Source organism: Zonotrichia leucophrys, chromosome Z (genome assembly GCF_028769735.1).
Source record: "Zonotrichia leucophrys gambelii isolate GWCS_2022_RI chromosome Z, RI_Zleu_2.0, whole genome shotgun sequence".
NCBI classification, from domain to species: domain Eukaryota; kingdom Metazoa; phylum Chordata; class Aves; order Passeriformes; family Passerellidae; genus Zonotrichia; species Zonotrichia leucophrys.
The window spans coordinates 44,483,738-44,508,719 of NC_088200.1; the positions used below are offsets into that span (position 1 = coordinate 44,483,738).

Consider the following 24,982-nt stretch of genomic DNA (forward strand, 5'->3'; position numbering starts at 1 on the left):
CTTACTGTTATATTGTGGTGCTCTCCAGCCCCAAGAACAGGCCAGTGCTTTGGGATATACTGTTCTTACATGGTGAGTTGAGACAGAGGACAGCAGTTTAATGGGAATGCATTCAGTTTAATTTAAATAGTGCTCATGTAAAAAAAAAAAAAAACAAAAACCAAAAAAAACGGAGCTTAAAGCAGATCTCAGCAATTTCTAAATGTGCTGCTATCAAATTGAAAGTGTTGGATGGGTTTGGCTTGTTAAGTACGTAGTTAATAAGCTATCAACACTGCCTGCCAGCAACATAAGAAAATAGTTTGGACTGGCACTTTGCTGAGCTATGTAGACTGCCTTTTAGATGTAGTGGCAATAGGAAAACCAGAAATAAAATGCACGTCAGTACTAGCAACAGATTATGGACAGGTTTTTCCTCACAAACTTCTTTTAATGTCTTCTCTTAGACAGATAAAAATTAATTCAGTGAGAGTTTCCAACAAAGTCTTTTCCAAATGTAGCAGGAGCAACTTCACAATGGCAGAGTTTGTATGGCTGCTAAATTGATGAATCATATTTGAGCCATGTTCTCTTATCCTCTAGCAGCTTCTGAATGTTCCCTGCATTCTCACATTTCCAGATGTTAAAGACTAGGCTAACTTTCACCCAGCAGAAGGCATGTGGACTAATATACATTATATGGTGGTGTAAAATATGCCCTAAATTTGGTTGCTGTGAATTTCTCATGCTATTATTTTGCCTGCCCTCTTCCTCTTCCTCTTCCTCTTCCTCTTCCTCTTCCTCTTCCTCTTCCTCTTCCTCTTCCTCTTCCTCTTCCTCTTCCTCTTCCTCTTCCTCTTCCTCTTCCTCTTCCTCTTCCTCTTCCTCTTTTTTTTGGGCCAGGTTATGCCCTATTTATTTCTGCTAGACTTTAATTCATTCTTTTATTGAGAGAAAAATTACAAAGCTTTAACACTCTAGAATAATGGGTTGTTGATTTGCCTAACAAGGTCATGTCTACTTGACCAATCAATATTGTTTCATCACTACTTACATAATGCTGATCAAATATTTGGACTCTGTATAGTGGAGATTTTAGCAAGCTGTAGACTGTACCCTAGCACTCTTTACCTGCTATGACTGACTTTCCCTGCCTGTGAAATACTCCAGTGTTTTTCAAAGTTGATGTCTAGCACATGTAAGTCTGCTGGATCAGTAGCCAAGGGAAAAAATCCTTCATGAAGAGTGAGTATGAGCTCAGCCTCCCAGCTGGCAGCTTAAACCTCTGCTGCAGAAAACACAGTTTTGTGCTAAAATGGAAAAGGTGAGGACAAGCAGTCTGGTGACATAGCTTAACTAACCATGGGATTATTTAAATTTCCTGTCACCTGTGCCCAGATTGTGTCTACTTTGTGGTAAGGCATGTGCCAAGTGAAGCAGTGGCATGGTAGAGATCATTGTTCCTGCTGAATTTAGAAGCTACATGGATGAAGGAAACTTGTTAATGTATGTAGTTTAGCTAGGATGGATCATGATCCATAAACATGTTCCAGATTAGGATGCTAACTGAATGGATATCTGTTTTGTGTTGTGTTCCTCTCTTTTTCCATTCCATATATTGTCATACTGTACATGTGCCACTCATCTGCCCTAAAGATTGCTTTAGAGACATGACAGAGGTATGGAAGTTTGAGTGAATATGTCATTTTAAGGTGTACACTCTTTCAAATACAAATCCCATTTACATATGATAATAGAGCATGATAGGTCGGGAGCTGGCAACTGGTGGCATTCCAGATAAGAAAGCCAGTGCTGTGTACTTTTCTAAGAAAGAGACATGAGAACTTCAGAAATTTTTAGTGCATTTGGACTTTGCCCATCTCTTAGAATTTTCTTATCACCACTCAGCGGAATGAGCTGCTTACATCAAAAAACAAGCAGCTACCCAAATTTTTTTGGCACTCTGAGAAATATAGCACAGATGTCTTCTTTCTTTGTGGCAGTGCAGTGTAGGGCAGGGCTTCCACTGCTGATGTAAGAAATGTGGGTCTGAATCCAGGTGTCTTTGCACAAAAGTAAAAAACTTGTGGGCATTTTATTGCCCACAGATTCGCTATAGGGACTGACAGAATCATAGTACTGTTGTCATTGGAAGTAGAGATGTCATGTAGGAATAGATTCCCTGCTTCTTTCCTGTACTGCAAAAAAAAAAGCAGATATTGGCATGTTTTCCAGCTAACACAGCCACCTTTTTAATACCAATTTCTTCCTTTTCTCATACTGGTGTCCTTCTGGGGACAGAGAGTGTTGAAAAAAGCACACAGTGTTCTCACTGTCTTCAGCTCTCTGTCAGCTTTTGAGCTTCTGCCAGCTTCTCTTTGTCAGCTCCCAAGGCCACTCTAAACTTCAGAGGTGCTGGGGTTGTGACCAGCTTTCTGGCTGAACTTAAACTTTGCAGAGAGCCAGCCTCCTGAAATGTGTGTTTGGTAAACAGGCAAGACTTCAGTAATGAGTTTAAATTTGTGAAATTAATTCTGTTATTATTGCAGTGTCTCTGCTATCAGCCCACTTCTGTCACTGGAATGCATAACACTGATTTCAATTTTTGTCAGCCATAGGGTAGTACCTTCCTCATCTGTCGTGGTGTGGGTGCCTCTGGACAGGAGCTTCCCTTACAGAGGTACAGCACGGAGCAGTACTGCACCAGTGCTTCCCTAGCAGTTCCTTCCCTGCCCTCAGCCTGTTTTATTTCGCTTGCCAGAGGACAGCCTCCAGTATGATGCAGCAGCAGCATTGCAGCAGAGTCTCTGCAGTAACTCCTGTCAGTGCAGAAGCTTGCGGCATACTTTCATATGGTGCACTAGCGCTGAATGTGAATGACTTCCCCTGCATTGCTGGAGTTGAAGAAATTCTTCAGTATGGTCCTTGGTAGTAGTTTGAAAGCAAAAGGCTGGATCAGATTGAAGAAATGATTGCTCTAGTCACCCTCGTCCCTCTCCTTGGAATACTCTGGCGAAGATGAAAAATCAAAAAAGAGATTGAATCTAAATGAAAAGAGTAAGAACATGGGACAGATTTACAATGCGTTTTTCTTACCATGTGGCAATGCTGGAGGTTGGGATCCTTACCTTTGTGTATCCTTCTTGAGGAGAAATAGTTTGGCTGAGATATTTTCTTTTGCTGCACACTGGCATTACTGGACAGCCTGTCCCACAAGGAGTTTCATTCATGGCTTGACAGGCTTCAGCAATGGCCTGTCTTTCACACTGGCAGTTCTTGTGTCTTACGTATGTCCCATCTAGAGCCAATTTCCCTGGCTTTCTGACCTGCCTTCACACTGTTAGTGGAACTCATAAACAGGGCTGAGGGCCCTACTACTAGCAGCTGTGAGGACTAGCAAGGCCAAGCTATTGTGTGTATATATAAAGGGTATTTAGACGATGCTTTGTGAGAGAAGAAGGCAAGCCTTTTAGAATCCAGTCATAGCCTTCCCTGCTTGAGTTTCTAAAACTCAGTTTACTTCCTGGTCTTTGAATAGCACACTTTATTGTTCACACTCTGAATCCAACAGCAGAGTCAAGTAAATGTTTAAGGGTGAATAAAGCTAGCCAGCCTGTGGCTAGTTTGGTGTTGTGGTAGAACAGGCCAGCAAACAAAAATTTTCTAGCAGGAAGAAAGTGATTTCAGTGCCATCAGGGGACAGAGTATATTATTCCCTGATTAAATATATCTACTGAGTGACAGAAGGGAAAAAGAAAAGATAATCTCAGGCTTGTCTGGCAGATGCTTACCTAAAATACATCACAAACATTTCTGCTAGATATGCTGCTGATGGCAAGCAGTAGCAGGTGTAAATTAATGCTGACTATTTTCCCATGTGCTTTGCAAGTGCATTTCTTCATTTTGCCATGGAGAAAACAAAGCCTTAATGGCATAATCAGAGTCTCAGTGGAAACAGGACATAAAAAATTAGGTTCTCTGGAGATTCTTATTCTGTAAGTTTTTTTATTTTTCTCTTTCACGCTGACTTCATGACCCGTTACAGCTTCTGTGATAGCAATGGTGTCACTATGCTCCTCAGTTCCGTATGGGAAGGATCTTCTGGTGCTGAGCTCCAGCTGGCATGGTGGCCTTCCATTGTGGCTCTACAGCTGAAGAAGAGAAATTCACAAATTAAATGTAAATGGGCATTACTGTAACTCCAATGTATGTAAAATTTCGATCTTATTTTCATTTTACAACTAAGGTGGCTTTTTTATATTCTCATGTTGTCTTTTATTGACAGTCTCTATTTCGCACAAGTTGTTTACATATTTAAAAGTAGAATAGAATAAAATTCAAATAATGTAAAATGCAATGCTGGGTGTAACAAGCTTTCCTTGTGAAATCTGATGCATTTAATGGAAGTGTGGGGTTTGCTCAATTTCGCTAACAAATAACTACAGCATGAATGTAAGGCTTATCAAACACTTCTGGCTTCTTGTGAGATTTATCACATTTGTTGAGTTTCCTGAAGCTTTCCAAAACTCATGATACTGGGTCATTTGGCTTGTAAATGAGGACTACACTTATCTAGATGGTTATTCTGGAAAAATTGAGATTGCTCTACATCTGCTGAAATTATTTTCAGTACATGATAAAGGGCTATGAATCAATACTAATGTTTTCTATGGCCTCTTAATGTTTCTGAGATAAGGTATCTCCATACTGATCTGGAAAAGTCCTTTTTTATTCTATATATTGATGCCAATTGAAAAAGAATAAGTCTAAAATGCAGCTAATTTACATATACTTTTGTGGTGGGTTTTTCTTACAGTTTCTGTTCTAATTTATCTGAATAAGCTCCTCTCTTGCTGACTGTTATTGCTGAGAATGTGCCATGAGATGTTTCATAATCCACAAACAACAGGGTCATGATCATTAATCTAAATTTCAGATGTCACTTGTTTTGTGTGGTAGTAAGTTCTGATACCATAGATACCAAAAAGTGCAGGATCAGCCTGACACAAAAATTAGCCTGCAGGTTTAGGCAGTTTTTTTCTTACTCTAGTGTGTGGACAGAATTAAAAAAAAGAAGTCTTGGTTAGAGACTGTGCTTTTTTAAAAATAAACTTTTTTTTTTCAAATACTTTCTCCTGAAAATCCTGAAGTGTTGGAAAACCATCACCATATATAGACAGACCTCTTCCATTGAAATGTGTACTTCTTCCTTGTCTTTGAAAAGCTTACAAAGCATCACAGTATTTTAAAGCCGATCTGAAAAGTTTTAACAAACCTGAAGATAATTCTGTCACTGTGCTTCCTTATTGTGAAAGAAAAAACTCAAAATGGCAAAAACAGCATGAAAGAACTGTAGAAACCTGTGGAAGAAATACTGAGCAATCAGGAATAAGAAATCAATAGGGTGACTTGAACTTAATGAGCATGAACTGCAGAGGGCATTTTCTTTTTCCAGTGTGAATTTGTAAGCTTCATTTAATAATCTTTCTCCCATGGCTTTCATATTAATAAAAATTTTCTTTCTACCAGCCTGTCCACTGTGTGACAATTTGATAGAACTCTGCTGTCAACAGCCTTCCTTTGAGGAATAGAAAATTGTGCTGTGGATACGTATTTGGAGTTAGGAATGCGTGGAATAAGGATACTGTTACTTTTCAGTGGTACTGTGGTATGACCACTTTGTGAACAGGGCATTCAGTTTGCATCATACGGAAATGCAGTGTATTGTGTTGGTAATCTATTTTAAACTGCTTTCCTCCTCCTCTGCAGAGACAAAGCTGCTACCTACACTTGCTGCCAAACTGGTATGTCATTAAATTAGTTGAGCTGCAAACTCAGGTGACTAGAGGGTAGTTTAATGCAGGTCTTACTGCATTTTCAAGTTTGGGTAGTGTCATGTTATAGTCTTCAGGATTTTCTGGTAGCGGGTCTTTGACCTGTGAATTGTTCAGAACCTTGGTACAATTCAGTGTCCTGGAATAGTTGTCTAATACATGATTGATTTATATTAATATTTTGTGAATAGTGAGAGATGACAGCATCAAAGACCTTTAGAGGACTGCTGCATGAGCTATTAAGTCCTGTATCCTGATCATCCCTGTATTCTATAAAAGTTTACTGGAATTTTCAAGATATTCATAGTGACTGTTCAGGCATTCTTTTGTCCCTTATCATACGGCATCATAACACAGCAATACATCAAAAAAGAAAAAAAGGGTTATTTGCACAAATGCATGAAAAATGGAACAAATGGCTTCATAACTATGACTTAACAAGTTTTGTTGTTTCACATGAAAGTCATCTACCAAACCTCATTCCTGTTACTGTGGCTTATGTTCCAGCTCCTGTGAACATTTACCAAAATCTGTGTTCTTAATATTAACTGCCAGAGGAAAAAAAAAGTTTATTTTCTCCCCTAAGTGTAAGAGTCATACCAATTTTTTTGTTCCTACTGAAACCATTCTGATGTCAAATTCATATTCTGCCTGGGTGGAAATATGATTGTTATAAAATTGGAATTTACTCCAAGAGACTGTATAGCATTGGTTTTCAGTCAAATAAAGTATGAAGATACCAACAGTAAAGCATGACATTATTAGGGGTAGAAGAAGTCTGTAAATTCTTGATTCATAGAAATGTTTTCAGGATATCTCCTTGTTCCTTTAAAAAGCCCAATTTTAGATCTGTTGTAAAGAAATAATCAAAATGTTGATGCCTTAAAATGACATGGCCAGGGAGCCTTTCAGTTTCTGGGTAGCTGTAGCTGTTAGCTGATGATGTTCCTGAGAGCTTCTTAAATCTTTGGCATGAGAGCAGATCCTGAGCTGATGGAAGCTGGCGTGGCTTCATGACCTATGATAATCAGATCTAACAAACTTAGATACTGATGGAGTGGCAGCCTGAGTGAAATGCTTTAACAATTGATTTGGAGGATGAATATAAACAGGCTGAAACATATCTCCAAATTTAGTCAATACTACTACAATGGCATAGATGTGGGCCCTATTGCAAATGCCTTTCTCAGGCTCAAAGGTCCTACCTGACATCATCTGATTTTGGCCTTGAAAAGGAGGTGTGGTACCCTCTTTTGAGCAGATTATTCCCTTCTGACCCAAGGCGAAAGAACTGTTGAGGGTTTTATTTTATTCTTAAATCTGAATTCTTAATTAGAGTTCTCATCTCTGACTGCTTGAGTAACTGTGGTCTTCAAGGAAAAATTTAAAAAAATCAAAACCAAACAGTACTTACATTTTAAGTGGGATTTTGGTTCAGGTGTTTTTTTCCTGAGGTCTGTCAGTGCTTCTCCAAAACAGAGGTTTGTCTGCACAATGGAGTTGTGCATGGTTCCTTGAGGGTATGTGATGTAACTACCCTGAGAGAAGAGACTCCCAGCCCCAGAAGGGCTGATGACTTAACAGCTCATATTTCTCTCTCCTTTGACTCAACCATTTGTAACAGTACTTGTCACAGAGCTTTACAAATTAATTTTCTGCTTAGCACATAGTGTTTTTAGCTACCCTAAATGAGTGACTCTGGATGGTAACTGCGAGCCTAATATTGACAAGGTTAGCAAAAACTGAAAGGAAGTCTAGAAGAGAGGGGTGAGCTGCCTTTTTGACTGTGCAGTGACCACTCCAGAAGACTGCTGGGCTGTGCTTTTAAGTGTGTCATACAATTCTCAGCTTGAGTAGTGATGAATGTGAAAGAAAGGAGCAATTGCTCTGGTTGATAGATGTGAATTAGGATATTTAGGGCATCTGTGGGGATGAAAAGACACGTCTTAGCAAATCCTCATCAACCATGAAAGTATTTCAAAATGATGAAATGTAGAGCTACAGCCCAAAAGGACTGGGAGATTAATTCCTTTTGAGTACTTTGTAGCCTTGCAGTTGAACTACAGATATGAAAAATCTATTTTAAATATTTAAGTGCTAGCATATAAGCATACTGTTATTTTCTGGGATGTGAAATCTTTATAGTAGGAAGCTTCTGTGCAGATTTAGCCATATGATCTGTAGTAGGATATCCATTTGCAGAAGATTCATTCATGAAACTAATTAATAAATCTTTTAAAACTGAAACTATCCCTTGTCCACTTCTCCTTACAGTACTGTGTTTGATTCTTTTGTAGCACTTCACTTATCTCTGTAGATCACAAGTTTAGTAATACAGACCACACAAATTCATTCATATTCAGATTATTGATAAGAGGCTGTCTGTATGGTTTTGCACATCTCTTTTGTACAGGAAATACTGGGAAATTCAGTTCCTTGTTTTTGTCATAGTATTGTTGTTTCATTAATGCACCATTTTGGCTACTAATTTATGAGATGCTGACAGAAAACAAACAGAGCTGATAGCTATTTCCTATTGCACAGATAATTACAGCCTGCAGTAGTAAGTGCTTGGCCATGATGCACTTGCAGCTTTGTTGTAGTGAACTGAAGTGAATTTAAAATCATACAGATGTCTGGATTTTACTAATGCCATTTGAGTGACTGTGAGTATTCCTCCTCTTTATACTAAAAAAATAAAATAGAGGACTTACCACAGTAGGTAAAACCAAAAGGGGAAAAGTAAAATTGTTATTTTCTTTCTTGTTTATTACTGGAATCACTTCACTGAAATCAGTAATTAATAACTTATATAGTGATTAATTTCTTATGAAAAATACCATCCCAGTGAAAGATTAATACATTCACTGAACCATATGCACCTGATTTAGTTGAGGGAGTAAAAGACTTTGTGACTGACAATGCAATTGTTAAAATTTTGAATGGTGCTGTGGAGCAGTTACTCTTCAAGTCTGTTATTGTCAATATTACTGACTGTAAAAGGAGACATAGTTCAGTGTATTACATTGTATTAGGGAGATGAAACAGTAGCACTATTCCATTTTCCAATTAGTTTTGAAACTTTATATTTTATAAAAAAACCTGAGCATTTGCTAAAGTCATACTAAGAGAGTTCCCTTTATTTCTTTCTATCTAGATAAGTGAGTTGTGTATTTTATGTATAACATAATATTCAGGCTCTTTCATGGAATGAATATAGGGGTTTTTTTAATCAATCTCCCTGTCTCTCTGTCTGTCAAGTTTATATATAAACTCTTGATTTTTACTGGTGATCTACTTCAGGGTGAGTCAATATCTGAAAGTTCTCAGGCATGGCTGCATCTTGCTTTCTGGATGGCTAGAGCCACTTTGTGCTTTGTGCTTAGGTGTGGCTTCTATCCGCGGTCAGAGACTGGGTCTCTGAGGCTTAAGCAGTAATACATTATTTCTGAATGTTTCACTTCAGAGTGTGTTGGAAATAAGTTTTTCAGAAGGAGTAATAAGTTTTACTGTTGTACTGACTTAACAGAAAAAAAACCCCTAGCATTTCTACAAGGAAATATTGTAGCTGAATTTTTCTCAGTTGTTGCTGAATCTGTTGTTCTTTTTTTTTATTGCAGAAAGTGAGTGAAAAAGTAGGAGGTGCGGAAGGAACAAAACTAGATGATGATTTCAAAGAAATGGAAAGGGTAAGTCAAAATACAGCATATATTCATTATTACCATGCATTTTTCTTTCTAGGACAGGAATTTGAAAGGTTTTGGTCCTGGAATCACTCAGAGAATTTTGGAACACTTAGCTCAGCAGGACTGTGTTGTCAGTTTTCTATTTATTTTTGTTTTCTAACCAAGGGCTATGTCATGTGTGGCACTCTATAATGCAAATTCTTCATTCAGAGACTGGGGCTGAAGTCATCTACAAATTAGCTGCATTTAAACCTCTGTAGAGGATCTCTGAAAACAGAGTCAGTCTACAAGACAGCCATTTCAGTGGGGAAGGGTGCTGGTAATTCCTGGCTCCTGGCTGGTAATTCAAGGCTCTAGGCATGGCAGAGGCACGGGGGTATTCATTCACAGGTTCAGGGGTCCTGCTAGGCAGCCCCCACTGGCAATGTGCTTCAGGTACGTGGGGAAGAACCCTCTTACAGGCTGTTTGGTGAGGCTGGCACTGATAGCACTGAGTGTCTCTGTGGAGGGGAAAAAAAAAGAATAAAAGCCACAGCTGTGTGTGGCAGTGATAGTATTTCACCTGAAAGGATCAGTAGGGGCAGCATTTTTTCAGGCTTCAGCTTTCAAAGGTACTATCAAATCTTGTAATAAAAGCTTGTGCTAGGAGATTTGTAACATATGTATCTGATATGTAACTCTGATTAAGCGAAAAATAAGCTATTTATCTGTACATTTGTATAATGAGGTGGAGAACAAATCTTGGATGGAAAATAAAGGGCATACACTTTGTACTTCTTACTAAGAAAGCACAGAGCTGGTTTCTTCCTCTCAGCTTCTGTTTAAGTGGGTAACCAGTATAGGCATTCCTACCAGAAAATGTTAACAAGGGTTCAGAAAACTGGGATAAATTGGACATTGCAACAGCCAGGTGTGGGTCCCACATCATGCTTGTGGGCAGGATGGGTTGGCAGCCCAGGGACAGGAGCACTGAAAGCTGTGGAAGTTATGGAGCAAATCCATCGGTTGCCCCCACGCTGCCCACCTGGCCCTGTGTCCACTGCCAGCTTTTCTGCAGGTAGTGGACATGATCCTCTGCATGTCCCTGGCCTTCTGTTCCCTTGCCCCCACCATCCTCTGCAGCCTCCTGGCCATTTCTGAGTTCCCTGCCAGGCAGTTCAGCTATTTATTCACCTGTGCCTGGCAGATCTCTCCTGCTTCTCGGTGTAGAGGATAGAGCAGGACCCGACAGATGGCAATGGCAACAGGAAACAGGAAGGACATGATGACAGCACGATGCAACCAACCTATCTCAGGTGTTCTTTTTTAAAATAGGAACTTGCCATTATGATAAAGGAGTTCACTCTGTGGGACACAAGCTACCCTGCAGAGAAATGCAATGTGTCCTCATAAATACAGACTGTAGGACATTATGGGGATCCCCCAATCTGCCAAAGCAGCATTTTTTCTCTGAGGCCTGATTCTGAGAGTAAGAATAGTTGCATACTTTGCTACATTCAGTCTAGGATCTGGACAGGGGCTGCTTCCTAAGAAAGGAAGACTTCTTACTACAAAAGAATGTAGAAGAAAGTAATGCTATTCAGCTTTAATCTCCCAGGGAGAAATAAATAGTCAGTGCATTCATGTTGATAGGTTTCTTGAAGCAGGGAACTGAGTGATATCTAGTCTTCCTTACCCCAGTTTTATCAGATGTTGCTCTGGAAGAGGTATACAGCACATTTTATTGTTAGTGGTTGGTTTTGAGTGACTTCTGCTTTCCTCTCATTTTGCCAGTTATTAGGGGATCAAAGATATACAGCTCTCCAAAAAGCTGTCTGTGACTGTTCAAGAAATTTTCCCTATTGTGAATTGTTCCCATGGTGATATAAAGAATTAGCCCTGTACAATAATCAAATGCATCAAATGTATCAATAACTGTACAACATATCAAATTCCTAACCCATTTTGAGGTACTCTGTACTAATGGCCTTACTTGAGCATGGACCTGCTATAAACTGAAATGGTGGACTCATACTTTAGTAGTTTTCCAGGTATTACCACCTGGTTCCAGGTTCTGGTTCCAGGGCTGTTCTGATACCAGGGCTGTTCTGAAGAACATAAAAATAAAATTATAAGAAGAGTTTTAAAAATCTATAAGAACAAAATGAGAGAAAAACTTCTTCCTTTTGTCTAACTTCCATTTTTCTTTTTGTTTAACCCTCTGTCCTCTAGAAAGTGGATGTTACCAGCAGGGCAGTTGTGGAAATAATGGCAAAGACAATAGAGTATCTTCAGCCAAATCCAGGTAACCTAATTTCGCAATTTTACAGTTTTGCACCACTTCTTGAAAACACTTTTTTTACCGGTATAAAGTCTGACAGATCTTATCCTCACTGGTGCAATTAAGGTTGACACAAATTTGGCGAAGTTATGGTGATGTAAATGGAGATGAGTACAAGTCTCTATGTTAGAAGAGAACGGAGACTGGCTGTAGAAGGCTTTGTTTCCCTTCTGAGCATTCTTTCTCTAGGTGAGTGGGCAGCCCATGCTCACTTGTAGGAGCCAGCATGTCAGCACTGTGAGCGTGGGGCCTGCCCTGAAGCTGGGGATGACTGTGGCTGCCCAGGGCAGCAGGGCAGGGGCAGCTGGGGCAGCTGCAGCCCTGGCATCCGCACAGCTCTGTGCAGGGGCAGCTGCAGCCCTGGCATCAGCACAGCTCTGTGCAGGGGCAGCTGCAGCCCTGGCATCGGCACAGATCTGTGCAGGGGCAGCTGCAGCCCTGGCATCAGCACAGATCTGTCTGTGCATGGGGCAGCTGCAGCCCTGGCATCAGCACAGATCTGTGCAGGGGCAGCTGCAGCCCTGGCATCGGCACAGCACACACCTGGGGATCAGGGGAGGCACGGTGGGAATCCTTTCCTTTCTGCATGAGGCAGCCCTTTCCTTTACCTTCCCAGTCATTTGCCATGTGAAGGAAAAGGACCAGGCAGTCCTTGCAGACCATGGAAAAGCAAAGTTCCAAAGCAACTTTCTTTATGGCACAAGAAGAGGTACCACTTTTCCTTTGGTCCTCTGGCAATTCCCATCCTTGTTACAGAAAAGGGATGGTGCAAAAGAGCTGTTGATGTCATACTGGAGGAAAGGACAGAAAATCAAGTGTTATCAGACATGTCTAATTTGAACCCTCAAAATAGAAACCAATGAGTCTTTTCCATAGGGAGATGAAAGATCAGGTTCAATTGGGGTGATGCAGAACTACATGTTCCTCTTTTGCCAGGGATTTCTTACAGAAAGGGGTGATCTGGACCTGCAATAAACAAGGAAACAATTATATTGAATATTACAGAGATTTTTGTAGTGATCTAGGAACAAAAGTGTTTTAGTACTAGTGTAATTCAATGTCAGCATCACTGTTAATGTCAATGGAGTTAGCCTGTGATAAATCACAGAATATGCAGAGTGGGAAAGGACCCTCAAGGATTATTGAGTCCTGGTCCTGCACAGCACCATCCCCAAGAGTCATGCCATATGCCTGAGAGTGTTGTACAAACACTTCTCAAACTCTGTAAGGCTGGTTCTGGGACCACTTCCCTGAAGGTAAAATTAGGCCTTCTGTCTGCCATAAGTATCTCAGAGTTTCATGGAACTACAGAAAAAATTCACACATTTACACTGAGAAATTTTATTCCTAGTAGCTAGAAATAAATTTTGAACTGCTGTGAAATGTTTCAGCTCCAGTGTGGTATGCTGAAGGGCTATTGCTGCTACAGATTAATTGGTGATTTTTTTATGTTAAACCACAGAAGAGAAGATATTATTTTGATAATGCTGACAGTGGATTGAAAAAAAAAAGGAGGAATGGTATTTACAAGTTCAAGAACTTCTAGATAGAAAATAATGATGACCAGAACAGTTTCTATGTCAGCAGATGAAATTCTGTTTATGACTTGAGTCCACAGCTTCATTACTCATTGTAATGTACTCTGCAGGAAAAGCAAAAGGATTGGCAAGCATTATGGGGATAGTGATAAAATGGTTAACTGCTGTCAAATTGCTGTTAAGCAACACTGTGTAGACTGAATACTAAACTTTGGCTGTTTAGTGCTTCTCTGACTGCCTTCTTGACACATCTGAGTGGTTATGGTTGCTGTGAATTGTGAAACAGGCACACAGTAAAAGCTGAGAGCAAAATTTCTGCAGGTAGCTATGAGTGTGATTTCAGGCACTTCAGGCAGTTTTAAATTTGCAGTGATCAATGAATGAATAGTTTCCATAGTCTAGTTACATATCCCTTTGTCTGCTTGTGGCACATGCAAGTAGAATCAAAAAATTAACATTGTAATAGGCAGGGGAAGATTCACTTTCGTCCCCATATAATGAGATCATTTTGTTCATTCCACAGGTAAGAAGAAAGGAGGACTAAACCTTTTCAGCACTCACCTGGTCTTAGATTGTTTCATGTCAGTTGCAAGAGGGCTCCCTATAATGAGAAGAATTGTAATTTATTTTTTCAATAAAATAATTTTTTTTCTCTTTTAAATTCTCCCTGCAACTGTATTACCTTTTACACAGATCATGCCATTTTCTAGTATTTCCCATTTGCTTGCCCATTTTCATAAAAATTAGGAATATTACATTGGAAAAAGGGAGGGAATTTAATTTTAAAAATTAAAAAAAGACAGCAAAACAAGCCACAAATAGGGAAAAAACCTCCTTTAACAGCAATATTTTAAAGAAAATTAAAAGTTTGCCTGGGTTTGGAAGGAAGAAGAGGAATTGAGATGTAGAACACATTTCTTGATAAATAACATGTGCCTGGAAAACTCTTGGACAACATAGTACTGTGATACTACAGATCAGCTAGTCCATGCTGTTTTGAAACATCAGTTAAAGAAGATGGATCATTGTCTAACTTTTGCTTTCTGCTCTTACCTTGCTGTCCAAAATATAGCCACTTCATTTTTTCATATTCCCTCTTATATTTCTTTCTTTAAATTATGAAAATACTCCATTTGCTCGTGATTTAATTCAGATTGCTGCCTCCACTCCCCTGACTAATTTTGTTTGTCCCTTGTTTTCTTTTGCGCTTCTGTATTTTCTTATTGCCACCATCATTTCAATGACATTTAACTTCATTAAAATGCAGTTTCTTATATTGAACAGTCAGCAAGTCTGCTGACTGTAGTTTTGTAGTGGGTAGAAACAGAAGGCATGAAGAAATTTAGATGTTGAAAAACATAATCTGATGGCACTCAAGGGTAGTGGGAAACTAAAAAAACCATAATTACTAAATGTTAAAAATACGTTGCCCTTTCATAGCTGGTTTTCAGGGAGACTTGCCTGAGTTTCCTTTGTGTGTTTCCATGTCTGTATCTGTGTGAACAGATACAAAGGCTGAAAAGTGAAACCTACTCCGCAACAAGATCTCTCTTTTGATATCCACTTTTAGCAATAAATATATGAAAAACATTTATTGACTCCAGTCTGCTAATATTTCATTTTGCTGAAGTGACTTGTGCAAGGCTGAGTTTTGTCCAATGAAATCGGCACGGAACAGTGTGAACTAATAATGTTTTGTTGACAGGAAAACTAATTTTAAGAGCACCTTACAAAGTTAAGTGTTTGCAAGGGGGAAGGTAGAATGGTAGAATTCATAGCTGCCCTCCAGCAGCACACATAGTAATGTAGATTAGGAACATGCTCTGAGTCTGCATTGCTGGCAGTCGGATTTAGCTGAAATAAAATGCAAGATGAAGTACAGCTGAAAACCATAATGAAGTAGGAATTTCCCTAAATCCCCATAAAAAGCAAAAAGTGTTGGAAAGATTGCTGCATATCATGTTTGGAGATATAGGCTTTCCTTAATGTTCTACAACCAAAAAACTTTCAAACATTTAAAAAATGGGGGGTGCCACAGTTTAATCTTCAGTGTAACTAGTCTGGACTTTTCCTTGAGGGTAAGGCTGGCTCAATCTGGTTTCCATATGGTACCTAGGGATTTAAGATTAAGATTAATCTGGAGATATCGTAAAGATTTTCTTCTCTGTCACAGGTCAAACATGCTATTTTGGGAGTGTTCCTGGGCTTTCTTCTGTCCAAGTCATTTCAAGGGAAGCTTTGTCTTAAAAGTTCAGAACAGAAATTCCTCTGCCAGAAAAATAAAAACAGTATTGACCAACAATATTTCATTCCTTTGCTCTTAAAATAATTTATGAAAAACAGGGCTTAGTCCTGAACTTACATAGTATCTTTAAAATAGGTTTTAAGTTGCTCAGATAAACTTAAACACAAGAATGGATTTATGCCTGTGTAGGTAAATGGTCACATGTTTCTAACCTCTGTCTCTTGCCTTCTTCAGCTTCCAGAGCTAAACTCAGCATGATCAACACTATGTCAAAAATTCGAGGCCAGGAAAAGGGACCAGGCTATCCTCAGGCAGAAGCCTTGCTGGCAGATGCAATGCTGAAGTTTGGCCGAGAACTTGGTGAAGAATGCAACTTTGGTAACTTGTTTACTTCCCTTTCCATTATAATGCAATAAAAACAGTAGGAAAATTTCATACAGCTTTCATTATTAAAGGGCTGCACTCTTATAGAGGAAAAACATCTGCAAGAAGCATTTGAGCTCTGCTTTTCTACAAGAAGCCTTAGAATTCTGCTTCATCCAGCTTTTCCTTTAAAGTTGGTCTAGGCCTGCTTTGAGTATCTTTTGAGGATTTCGACTAGAGAAACTTTTTGTATAATGTATAAATGGAAGTCAAATTGTTTCCATTTTGACCCATGGACTTTAGCTCTCTGTCATAAATTGTGATACTTACTGTGGCTGTGTTGGATTGAAATATGTACATGTACGGAAATTCTATTGTTGTCTATGCATATATAGAACAAAGTGCTTTTGTCCTCAGAATCGTTAAACCAACTGTTACTGTCATCATTGCAGGCAAGGAATAAAAATGAATCGATTTTTAATAGGCTTTGGCCTCTTTTTCTGACCAAATTCCACATTTTAAGGCACTAATGAACACTCCTTATCTGTTTACTGCTTCTCCCTCCAATGAGTTTACAGCTGTCTGGGTTACAGATGTTAAATTGACTCTTAAAAATACGTTCTGCAGTAGAGTTCTGATTATAAAAAGATGACATTACAACAGCATACTTTGTCTTTCTGTCTTGTTTGTGTGGACTTCTCTGTGGCCATTTTTACATGACAACATACAGGACAGCACACCTTCAAACAGGACTGTGGAAATCCTCTTCTCTATTTGAACCATCATAAAATTGTTTTCCTGACAAAGACATACAGAATGGAAAAAGTACTTTCTTATTTGTTTAATGTAATTCACTAGTAAGCTTGACAGATGCAGTTTGATTTGTGCTAAATACTACTGGTTTTTTTAAATTGGTTGGCTCTCATTTATTAAATTTCAAACCATTTTTAAAAGGAAAATGAAGAACTAATATAATCTACTTCCTGAAACTTGCTTTATATTCTGTGACAACTGCATTACCATGCAGCAGAATAGATACAACAATTATTTTCACATTCCTAACTAATAGCAACTATTATGACTATTTGTCATTCTTTGTCCCCATCTGGAAGGCTCTCTCATTTTGCAGTGCATTGCTGGCATCTGCTGCTTGGGAAACAAAGCTTCTGATTTCTCACATATTTTGGTTTTCAGATCCATTATATTCTTTGAAAGTGGTTTTATTTTTTTTCTCCCTAACCTATACCTCAAACCAGGAGGTATGTTTGATCTTCTTGTTTTTCTTTTTACGGAGCAGAAGTAAAACAGAGTGGTAGTTTTTGTGGCCCTCAAGTTAGTGTAGGAGGAAATGTCAAAAGGCAGTTCGAGTTATTGAAGTTTATGATCTTCATACACCTACACTTGAGTGGTCTGTGTAGCAGACCTCTCAAGTGTAGTAGTAGTATGAAGCCTATAGTCTCATCAAATAACCTTGCAATAAAAAAAAAGGTGAAATTTTAAAGAATTCTTACATTTGGTACTGTCACCAGTCATACTGATAGAAATGGGGAGACCTAGACTCAAATTAAACTATTTTTTAATGCAGTGTGGTGATGATACCACCAAATAAATGCAATTCTGTTCTAGCATATTTATTTCAACAGAGTGGGGAATGAATGGACAGTAAGGGATGTGGAGGAACCTGTCTTGGCACATCATAAAACCACAAATTTAGCTGTATTTTAGCTGTAAGGTGTGAACTCTGGTGGCTGCAGGAGTGTAAAATCTATGTTGCTCTTTCATGTAGTGCATTATCCTCTGTGTCTTTCCTAAATTTGAGACCGAAAATGAAATACTAACTGTAGTTGCCATGAAGTTTCCATGACTCAGTTTCATTCTACGATGATTTGAAATGAACTTATTTTGACTGAATTTTGACTTTTATTTCAGGACCAGCACTTGTTGATGTGGGAGAAGCTATGAAGGAGCTTTCTGAAGTCAAGGACTCTTTAGACATGGAAGTGAAGCAAAACTTCATTGATCCACTTCAGAATCTCCATGATAAAGATCTGAGAGAAATACAGGTATTGCCCTCAATGCAGCATTTGAATAATGCCAAGTGTGTGGACTGTCTATATGTTTAGAATTTTTGTTAGTTGTGTAGTTTAAAATGGGACATTCAGGTTTGAAAATCACCTGATTTTTGTATCTTTTGGCTTGAATTTTGCTTTCAATTCTGTATCTCTTGCTGGTGCATTAGGAAGGGAAAGATAAAAATTTGAACTTTTTTTGGTGGCAAAATTTTCAGTCTTATGCAGACAAGAGCACAGTACTCTAATCTCGCCATTTGAAAGCTCATTTCACAAAATAGATGTACTGATGTTCACATGCCATTTTCTAATGTATGGCAAATGCTTATCTGCATGAGTAGCTGCTCTTCTTAGCTCAGTAAGGCTTTCATACTGTTAAATGTATGTGGATGAAAGATATCTTGGACTGTTTGATATCATTTAGAAAATGGGTAGTTATAAATATTATATTGCATGATATATTGATTCTTCTGAGAGAAGGTAAACATCTCAAGTAATCATGGTTATGCTGGTAGCATTAACTTCTGGCCAGTTGAATGTGGCAGCTGCTAAACAGGAGAGAGAACATGAACGTTACCTCAGATAACAGTCTAGGAAATCTTCAGTATAAGATAGCATTAAGATAATGTAGTGATCTAGTGGAAATTATAAAAATAAATCCTGTGTTGATTTGTTTATGAATGCTGTTACACAGACAAAACTGTAATAAGTTGGGCTTTTACAAGTATTGTCTCCTGAACATCTAGTGAAAAAACAGTGTACAGGTAATTCTCATCAGAGTTAAAAAGCAAGAAACCTGTGTATCTTTTATGGAGATGGCAATTGAAGTTGTCATTCTGTGTTGCCTTTTATTAGTCTTGGTCAGTCATTTAGGTTGCTGCTTCTTAACTGATATGTAAACCCACGTATTTCATTCTTCCGTATTTCTCTCCTCTGGGAAGGGGTCAGTAGACAACAAACAACATATGTTTCCAAGTGTGCATGGACTACCTGCTTACAATGCAGTATCAGGAAAGTACATCATGGGGAAGGTCCTTTATTATCTGCTCGCATTTGTGTTTTTTGGTTTTTTAGCATCACCTGAAGAAAATGGAGGGTCGACGCCTGGATTTTGATTACAAGAAAAAAAGACAGGGCAAGCTCCCTGATGAAGAACTTCGTCAAGCTCTGGAGAAATTTGATGAATCAAAAGAAATTGCTGAGTCAAGCATGTTTAACCTTCTGGAGATGGATGTGAGATAACCCTTGTTAATCTTTGACCAGAATCTTAGAAAGATAGTGGAGGCGCTTTTCTCCTTGTTGGACACAGGGAAAGGCTCAGAACCTATAGTAATGGTCAGCATGTTTTTGAAGGAACAATTTTTTAGGTATTCTATAGATGACTGAGCTAGAGCATGTGAGTCCTCTGCAACATCGTTGTGCTTTCTAAATGCAAAGCATTACTTACAAAACAGAAGTATCTTTCTTCTTAGAATTATGTAAATATAACTGTTTATGTTTACTTGTGATTATAGGGTTGGAACCAAGGCTTTTGCTTAAGTGTGTGGACTGATGAGAGGACTGTAAAGATCAAAAATTATGAACTCATAACCCAATGGTCTCTGCTGTAATCAGATGCAATAGTGAATAGAAAACCCAAAGTCACTGTAACTGTTCATATCTGCAGAATATGTTTTGCTTATATATTGGTTCAGATTGAGCTTTTTCTCGGTTTATCTAATGTTCTATTTATAATTAATGTTGAAATTGTTAAATTTAGTGAGAAAAAACATCTCTATAACATGTCAGCTAGGGTCTGTCTTACAGAATATGTAGTAAAAGGAAATTAATTTTATGTATTTCTGTTGATGTGAATTGATTTAAGTTCACACCTATTCTAACTCCTCATTTTGTTACCAGATTGCTGTAGAGAAGCTATAACAAACCTGAAAATATTTGCATCTAGAAGTTAGTATTTCCATAGGAATTAAATATAACTACATTGAAAGGAAGGAAATATAACTTATTTGTAGTTTTAATCTTTGTAGTAACGTCCATACCCATGTGTGCAAATAGTGCTGACAAACATTCCTATTACCATTGTGGCGTTGTGCACTATGAAAACCACAGGCAATTGCACTGCCCACAAAGTGGGGATCTGGGTGTGTCTTCCCTTATGAAGTGGAATGCTCTCTGCCCTCAGTGCAATTATTCTGCATCCCAGAGTCTGTAGTAACTCTCTGTTTTGGTCTGCTTCACAGGTCAGAACACAATAGAAGCATGACCACCGTCCCTGTGGCTCTGTGCCCTTCAAAGGCAGGGAGGGAGAAGGTGTATTATACTCTCATTACAGTCTCATTTTTACTTTCATATTGTTTGCTGACTGTGGTAGGTCTGTAGGCTGCTGTTCATGCAAGTCAGTCATGGAGAGATGATGAGAGAGAAGAGTTGCAGTTACCATTCCAGATCAGGTCATAATCAGATGTGGTAAAGACTAATATGTAAATATTTACTGCCAACTGCAAAGATGAATCAAGGTTTTAGAGAGATAAGTTGAACTACCTTTGCAGTGGACAGTGTCTTTATTCTCTATTGCCTGAGCTTTTAGCATTCACCTAAGATCTGATGTTTCAATGTCAATCCTCAGATTGAACAAGTGAGCCAGCTTTCCGCTCTCGTGCAAGCCCAGCTGGAGTACCACAAGCAGGCCACACAGATCTTACAGCGAGTTACTTCTAAACTGGAAGATAGGTAATGCACTTTTTGTATGTTTCTTGAATAGTCTGTTTGTTTTACAGAGATAGAAAACCTATGACTAGAATGCAATGCTGTTATCCTTCTCAATTGGTCTTGCTCTTTAATGAAATCAATGACTATTTCGTTAGATGATTGCAAGCTGATATTCAAATATTTTGGAGATGCATCTACTTCTGAGTTCAGGAAAGCACCTCAGCTCAGTAAAGCTATCAAACATGAGTTAACTGAAAGTTTTTATAAATATTGAACTCAATGACACTCGCAGCTTTGGATTCCTTACGGTTTGTGCATGTATTCGCAAAGTGTGCTGATTCTGAAAGAAGATGTTAAAAATTGATTTTGCAGAAGAGTATCTTGTTGCATTCTTATCTACCTGAAGGTCTTCCTGAGCCAGTAGTGAGACCCTCATTATTAACAACTTTATTAAATATTCCTCCTATCATCAGATCAAACTTGATACAGGACTTGAGCAATCTCTTCCATCCCCATTTGTATAACTGCATATGCTATCAGAATTCCTACAACATCTTTTTTTAAGAGTCTCATCATTTTTACTTTAGAATTTTTGTTTCCATCAAAACAAATTTATTAGCTTCTCACACACACATCCTTCTTAAAAGAAATTTAACATTCAGGGAAGATTTCTCTACTAATATGGTTCTGGCAGACTCCTAGAAAAAGCTGGATATAATTCCCAAGAGGAGATAATGTTCACGTACTCTGCAAAGGCAGCTGTTTTCTGATGTCATTAGTATAGATCAAGTTGCTAATACTGCCGGGTCTGTCAGTATTAATTTTCTCAGAGCATGCATCCTGAAAACCTCATTCACTTCTGAGTCTAAAAGTCTTTGTGACTAGGAGCAGCACTTGTTTTGGTGGGTAGGCTGTCATTCTGACTGTTCATGGATACAGTTTGTAGTGCTGTCTAAACAGCTAACAGAACAATTTTTAGCACTTGCAAAAAAGAACTGCAATTCACTTTCTTTATAGAAGCATTAAAAATTCCTCAGGGACAGGTGTTTTATCTGGTAGTCCATACATTATGCCATTAACTGAATGTAACTGTATTGTAGACATGCCATATATGTCTACAATAGATTTCTCTTCCTGTACCAATTCAGGCGATCCTTTGCCATTTTTAAATTTCTGCTAAGTGGTCAGTACTAAGTTTCAGCTGTGAATGATTTTACCTTTGCGAGGACCTCTCATCAGAATGTTATGGTAATTCAGTTGAACTAAACATTTTGCATCCCTAATTGTAAAGAGGCTGCTGGCTAAATCATACTTTGTCCACACCTCTGGACACAAATTGAACTCTGTGATGTGTTACTATCCAAACTACTAGTCTTTCCCTGCTGGTGATAGGCAGGCAGCAACTAATGCATAACCCCTGGAGTTTGGTTGTGGGTTTTTGTTTTGTTTTGTTTTGTTTTGTTTTGTTTTGTTTTGTTTTGTTTTGTTTTGTTTTGTTTTGTTTTGACTATACAGGCCAGAAAATAAATCATTATTTACTTTTAAGCTGAGCAAATTTGTTGCTGTTCACTGTCAGTGATGTCTACAGCACATACTGCCCATTTTCTAGGTACTCTTTGAAAGAGTGAATGGAACCTGCTTATGCTGGCTCCTGGCATGGACAACTTCTAATAAATACCAAGACTGTCATGCGCAACATAGTCACAAAAGAATGTTTTAAAAGTATGAGATAGACTGCAAAAACTATTAAAAATTTTAAAATGCACTTATCTTCTATTTTTTCTTGGCCATTTAGATTAGACTTCAAGATTTCCTTCAGGAAGTATAAGTGAAAGAATTTAATTTCTTTTCTACACATTAGTAGGAAGGCATAAATATCCTTACAATGCCATGATTCCAGGAACTGGGAAATATTAGGAGCTTGGCAAACTTTGGGAAATTTTCAGTAAAATTAATAAAAACTAGAAGGCCAGCAAAGGCTATTTAAAACTCTCTTTTTCACCAAGTGTAATGGGGATGCATTTTTCCCAACACAGTATCATGACACAGCAGCTGGGAAGCAGGAATGGTCTCCTTGGAGGTATTTATTTTCTTAAGAAACATGGCTCATGCTGAGCTTTTGGGTAATTTTTAGCAAATCACTAGAACTGTCACCTTATAGTTCATAATCTGAAAAAAATGGTGTTTCATGAAAGCATTAAGTGTAACAGAACTAATTTAAGTATTTCTTAAAAATTTTACTGTTGTGAATTTTGCTAATGAGTGAAACAAAACAAAGGCTTTTTATTTATTTTGACCACTTCAATTATTTGGGTTGGTTTGTTTGTTTGTTTTGGGGAGGGGGGGTTGGTTTTTTTGTTTGGTTGGTTTTTTGTTTGTTTTTTTTTGGTGGTGGTTTTTTGGTTGGTTTGGGTTTTTTTTGCTTATGGGTTTGGTTTTTTAATGTGAAAGAAAAGCACTCTCTAGGAACTGACTAACATTGGTATTTTGGATGGTGAGGAAAACGTTGTTATAGGGATCAAAAGTCAGTTAGTTAGATGAGGATCTTTGCAATAGATAAATCAAAATGTGCTACCAGCAGCAAATCTAGGGCAGATATAGAAAATGTTAGTAAAATCAACTGGTCTTGTAAGTACTTATGAAGTGTTCTTTCATATGTGGAATTAGAAATACATGTGGTAGTTGTTCTGCATAAGCTGCTCTGATTCTGTTCATCCCTTCCCTGGATTTTACCCTGGAATCTATAAATAGACCCTCTCCTAGAAATTCTAGATTTCTCAATTAGAAGAAACAGTTGAAATTAACGATAAATAAATGGTTATTTTGAGAGCAGGGAAGAGTGGACTTTTGTCGCTTTGTGAAACAAGTATGCCAAACTGCAAATTAACCAAGTCTGCAGCTGAAGTCAGTACATTCCCACAGAGTCTTCTTACAAAATTACAAGAGTTGGCATCAATCAACTGAATAAATAATGCTTGCAACGATTAGAAAACAAAAAGTCATGCTAAAAATGGGGACAGGGATGTTTGTCTAGCCCTTCTCTAAGCATTGATAGTCATGTAACAAGGTTTTCTTTATTATGAGTGCTTTGTTTTTGTTAGGCAAGAGGAAGATAGACAAATTGCTAGGTTTCTAAAAGGAATGAAGAATTAACAACTTCACAGCACAGTCATATTGGCTGGTTTACTGTTGTAAACAAAAAAACCCACTCCAGATGACTCAGCTTGTTTACTATGGATGAGAATTTCAGCCTTGGAAATAAAGGTATTTGGTGCATCTCATCTGCTAACAAGATATTAACTCTTGACATTTAACCTTGATTGTTTTGGCAGAATAAAAGAGGCATCATCTCAGCCCAGGCGAGAGTACCAGCCCAAACCCCGTATGAGCCTGGATTTCTCGACTGGTGACAATACACAGCACAATGGAGGGATATCCCATGCCACCACACCCAAACCATCAGGTAATGGCAGAGCTTTGTGTCCATGCACAAGTTGCATGCTTTGTTCTGGAGATTAGTTTTTCCATGAGGGAAAATGAGAATGGGGATAGTATATAGAGGAGAGATGTTTGAACTGTTGTTTCTTTGGGAAGTGTTCATATCCTCAGGCAGGAGAAAAGAGATTGGTTATCCACTGCTTTAAATGTGTCTTTTGGTCAAAAATTTATTTTGTCCTAGAAGATTACCCTGAAATACAGATCTTTACAAAATAGGCATTTAGAAAACCAAAATAACAATTGAAAGTTTTCCGTGAAAATGCAGAAACCTAAAGCCAGCTGGACCTTCATTACCATATCCTGCTTTTTAAAATCAGGTATTATAACACAATGAACCTGAAAGTAAAAATAACTGAAAAGAAAAACTATGCTATATGAGCTATTTGCTTTGTCCAAGTAGGAGCAGAATAAGCAAGATTAACCATTAGTATGAGTGTACATAATTACTTTCTTAAAGAATGGTTTATTTAATACCAGCTATACCACAGAAGTCTTATTATTTGTTCTTACACAATAATGATCTGTTATCCCATGGTATGGTGAGGGCTGGCCTCTGTCCAGACCCTGATTTTTGTTTGTAGTTTTAATCTTTGTAGTAATTATAGTTTAGTAATTCCAGTTTACCTCAGTGACAATTGCTATCACATTCCACCTTGCAAGTGTAGGTGTTTTTCACTAGATCTTTAGTCAGGATTTCCTTTCTTTCCATCACATCCTGATGGGAATGTTTGATTTTCTCCC

General features: G+C 38.2%; 1 protein-coding gene across 2 annotated transcripts in view; it reads left to right on the forward strand.

Annotated features, from left to right (window-relative positions):
* The window catches only part of SH3GL2 (SH3 domain containing GRB2 like 2, endophilin A1), an 86,402-nt gene that overhangs the window by 58,253 nt on the left and 3,167 nt on the right, over nt 1-24,982 (forward strand). For both annotated transcript variants that reach the window (XM_064736917.1, XM_064736916.1), the window contains 7 exons: nt 9,434-9,502; nt 11,711-11,783; nt 15,837-15,980; nt 17,895-18,028; nt 19,109-19,267; nt 20,661-20,764; nt 24,076-24,206. In XM_064736917.1, the coding sequence (XP_064592987.1) occupies nt 9,434-9,502; nt 11,711-11,783; nt 15,837-15,980; nt 17,895-18,028; nt 19,109-19,267; nt 20,661-20,764; nt 24,076-24,206 (814 nt within the window). The remainder of the gene's footprint in view (nt 1-9,433; nt 9,503-11,710; nt 11,784-15,836; nt 15,981-17,894; nt 18,029-19,108; nt 19,268-20,660; nt 20,765-24,075; nt 24,207-24,982) is intronic.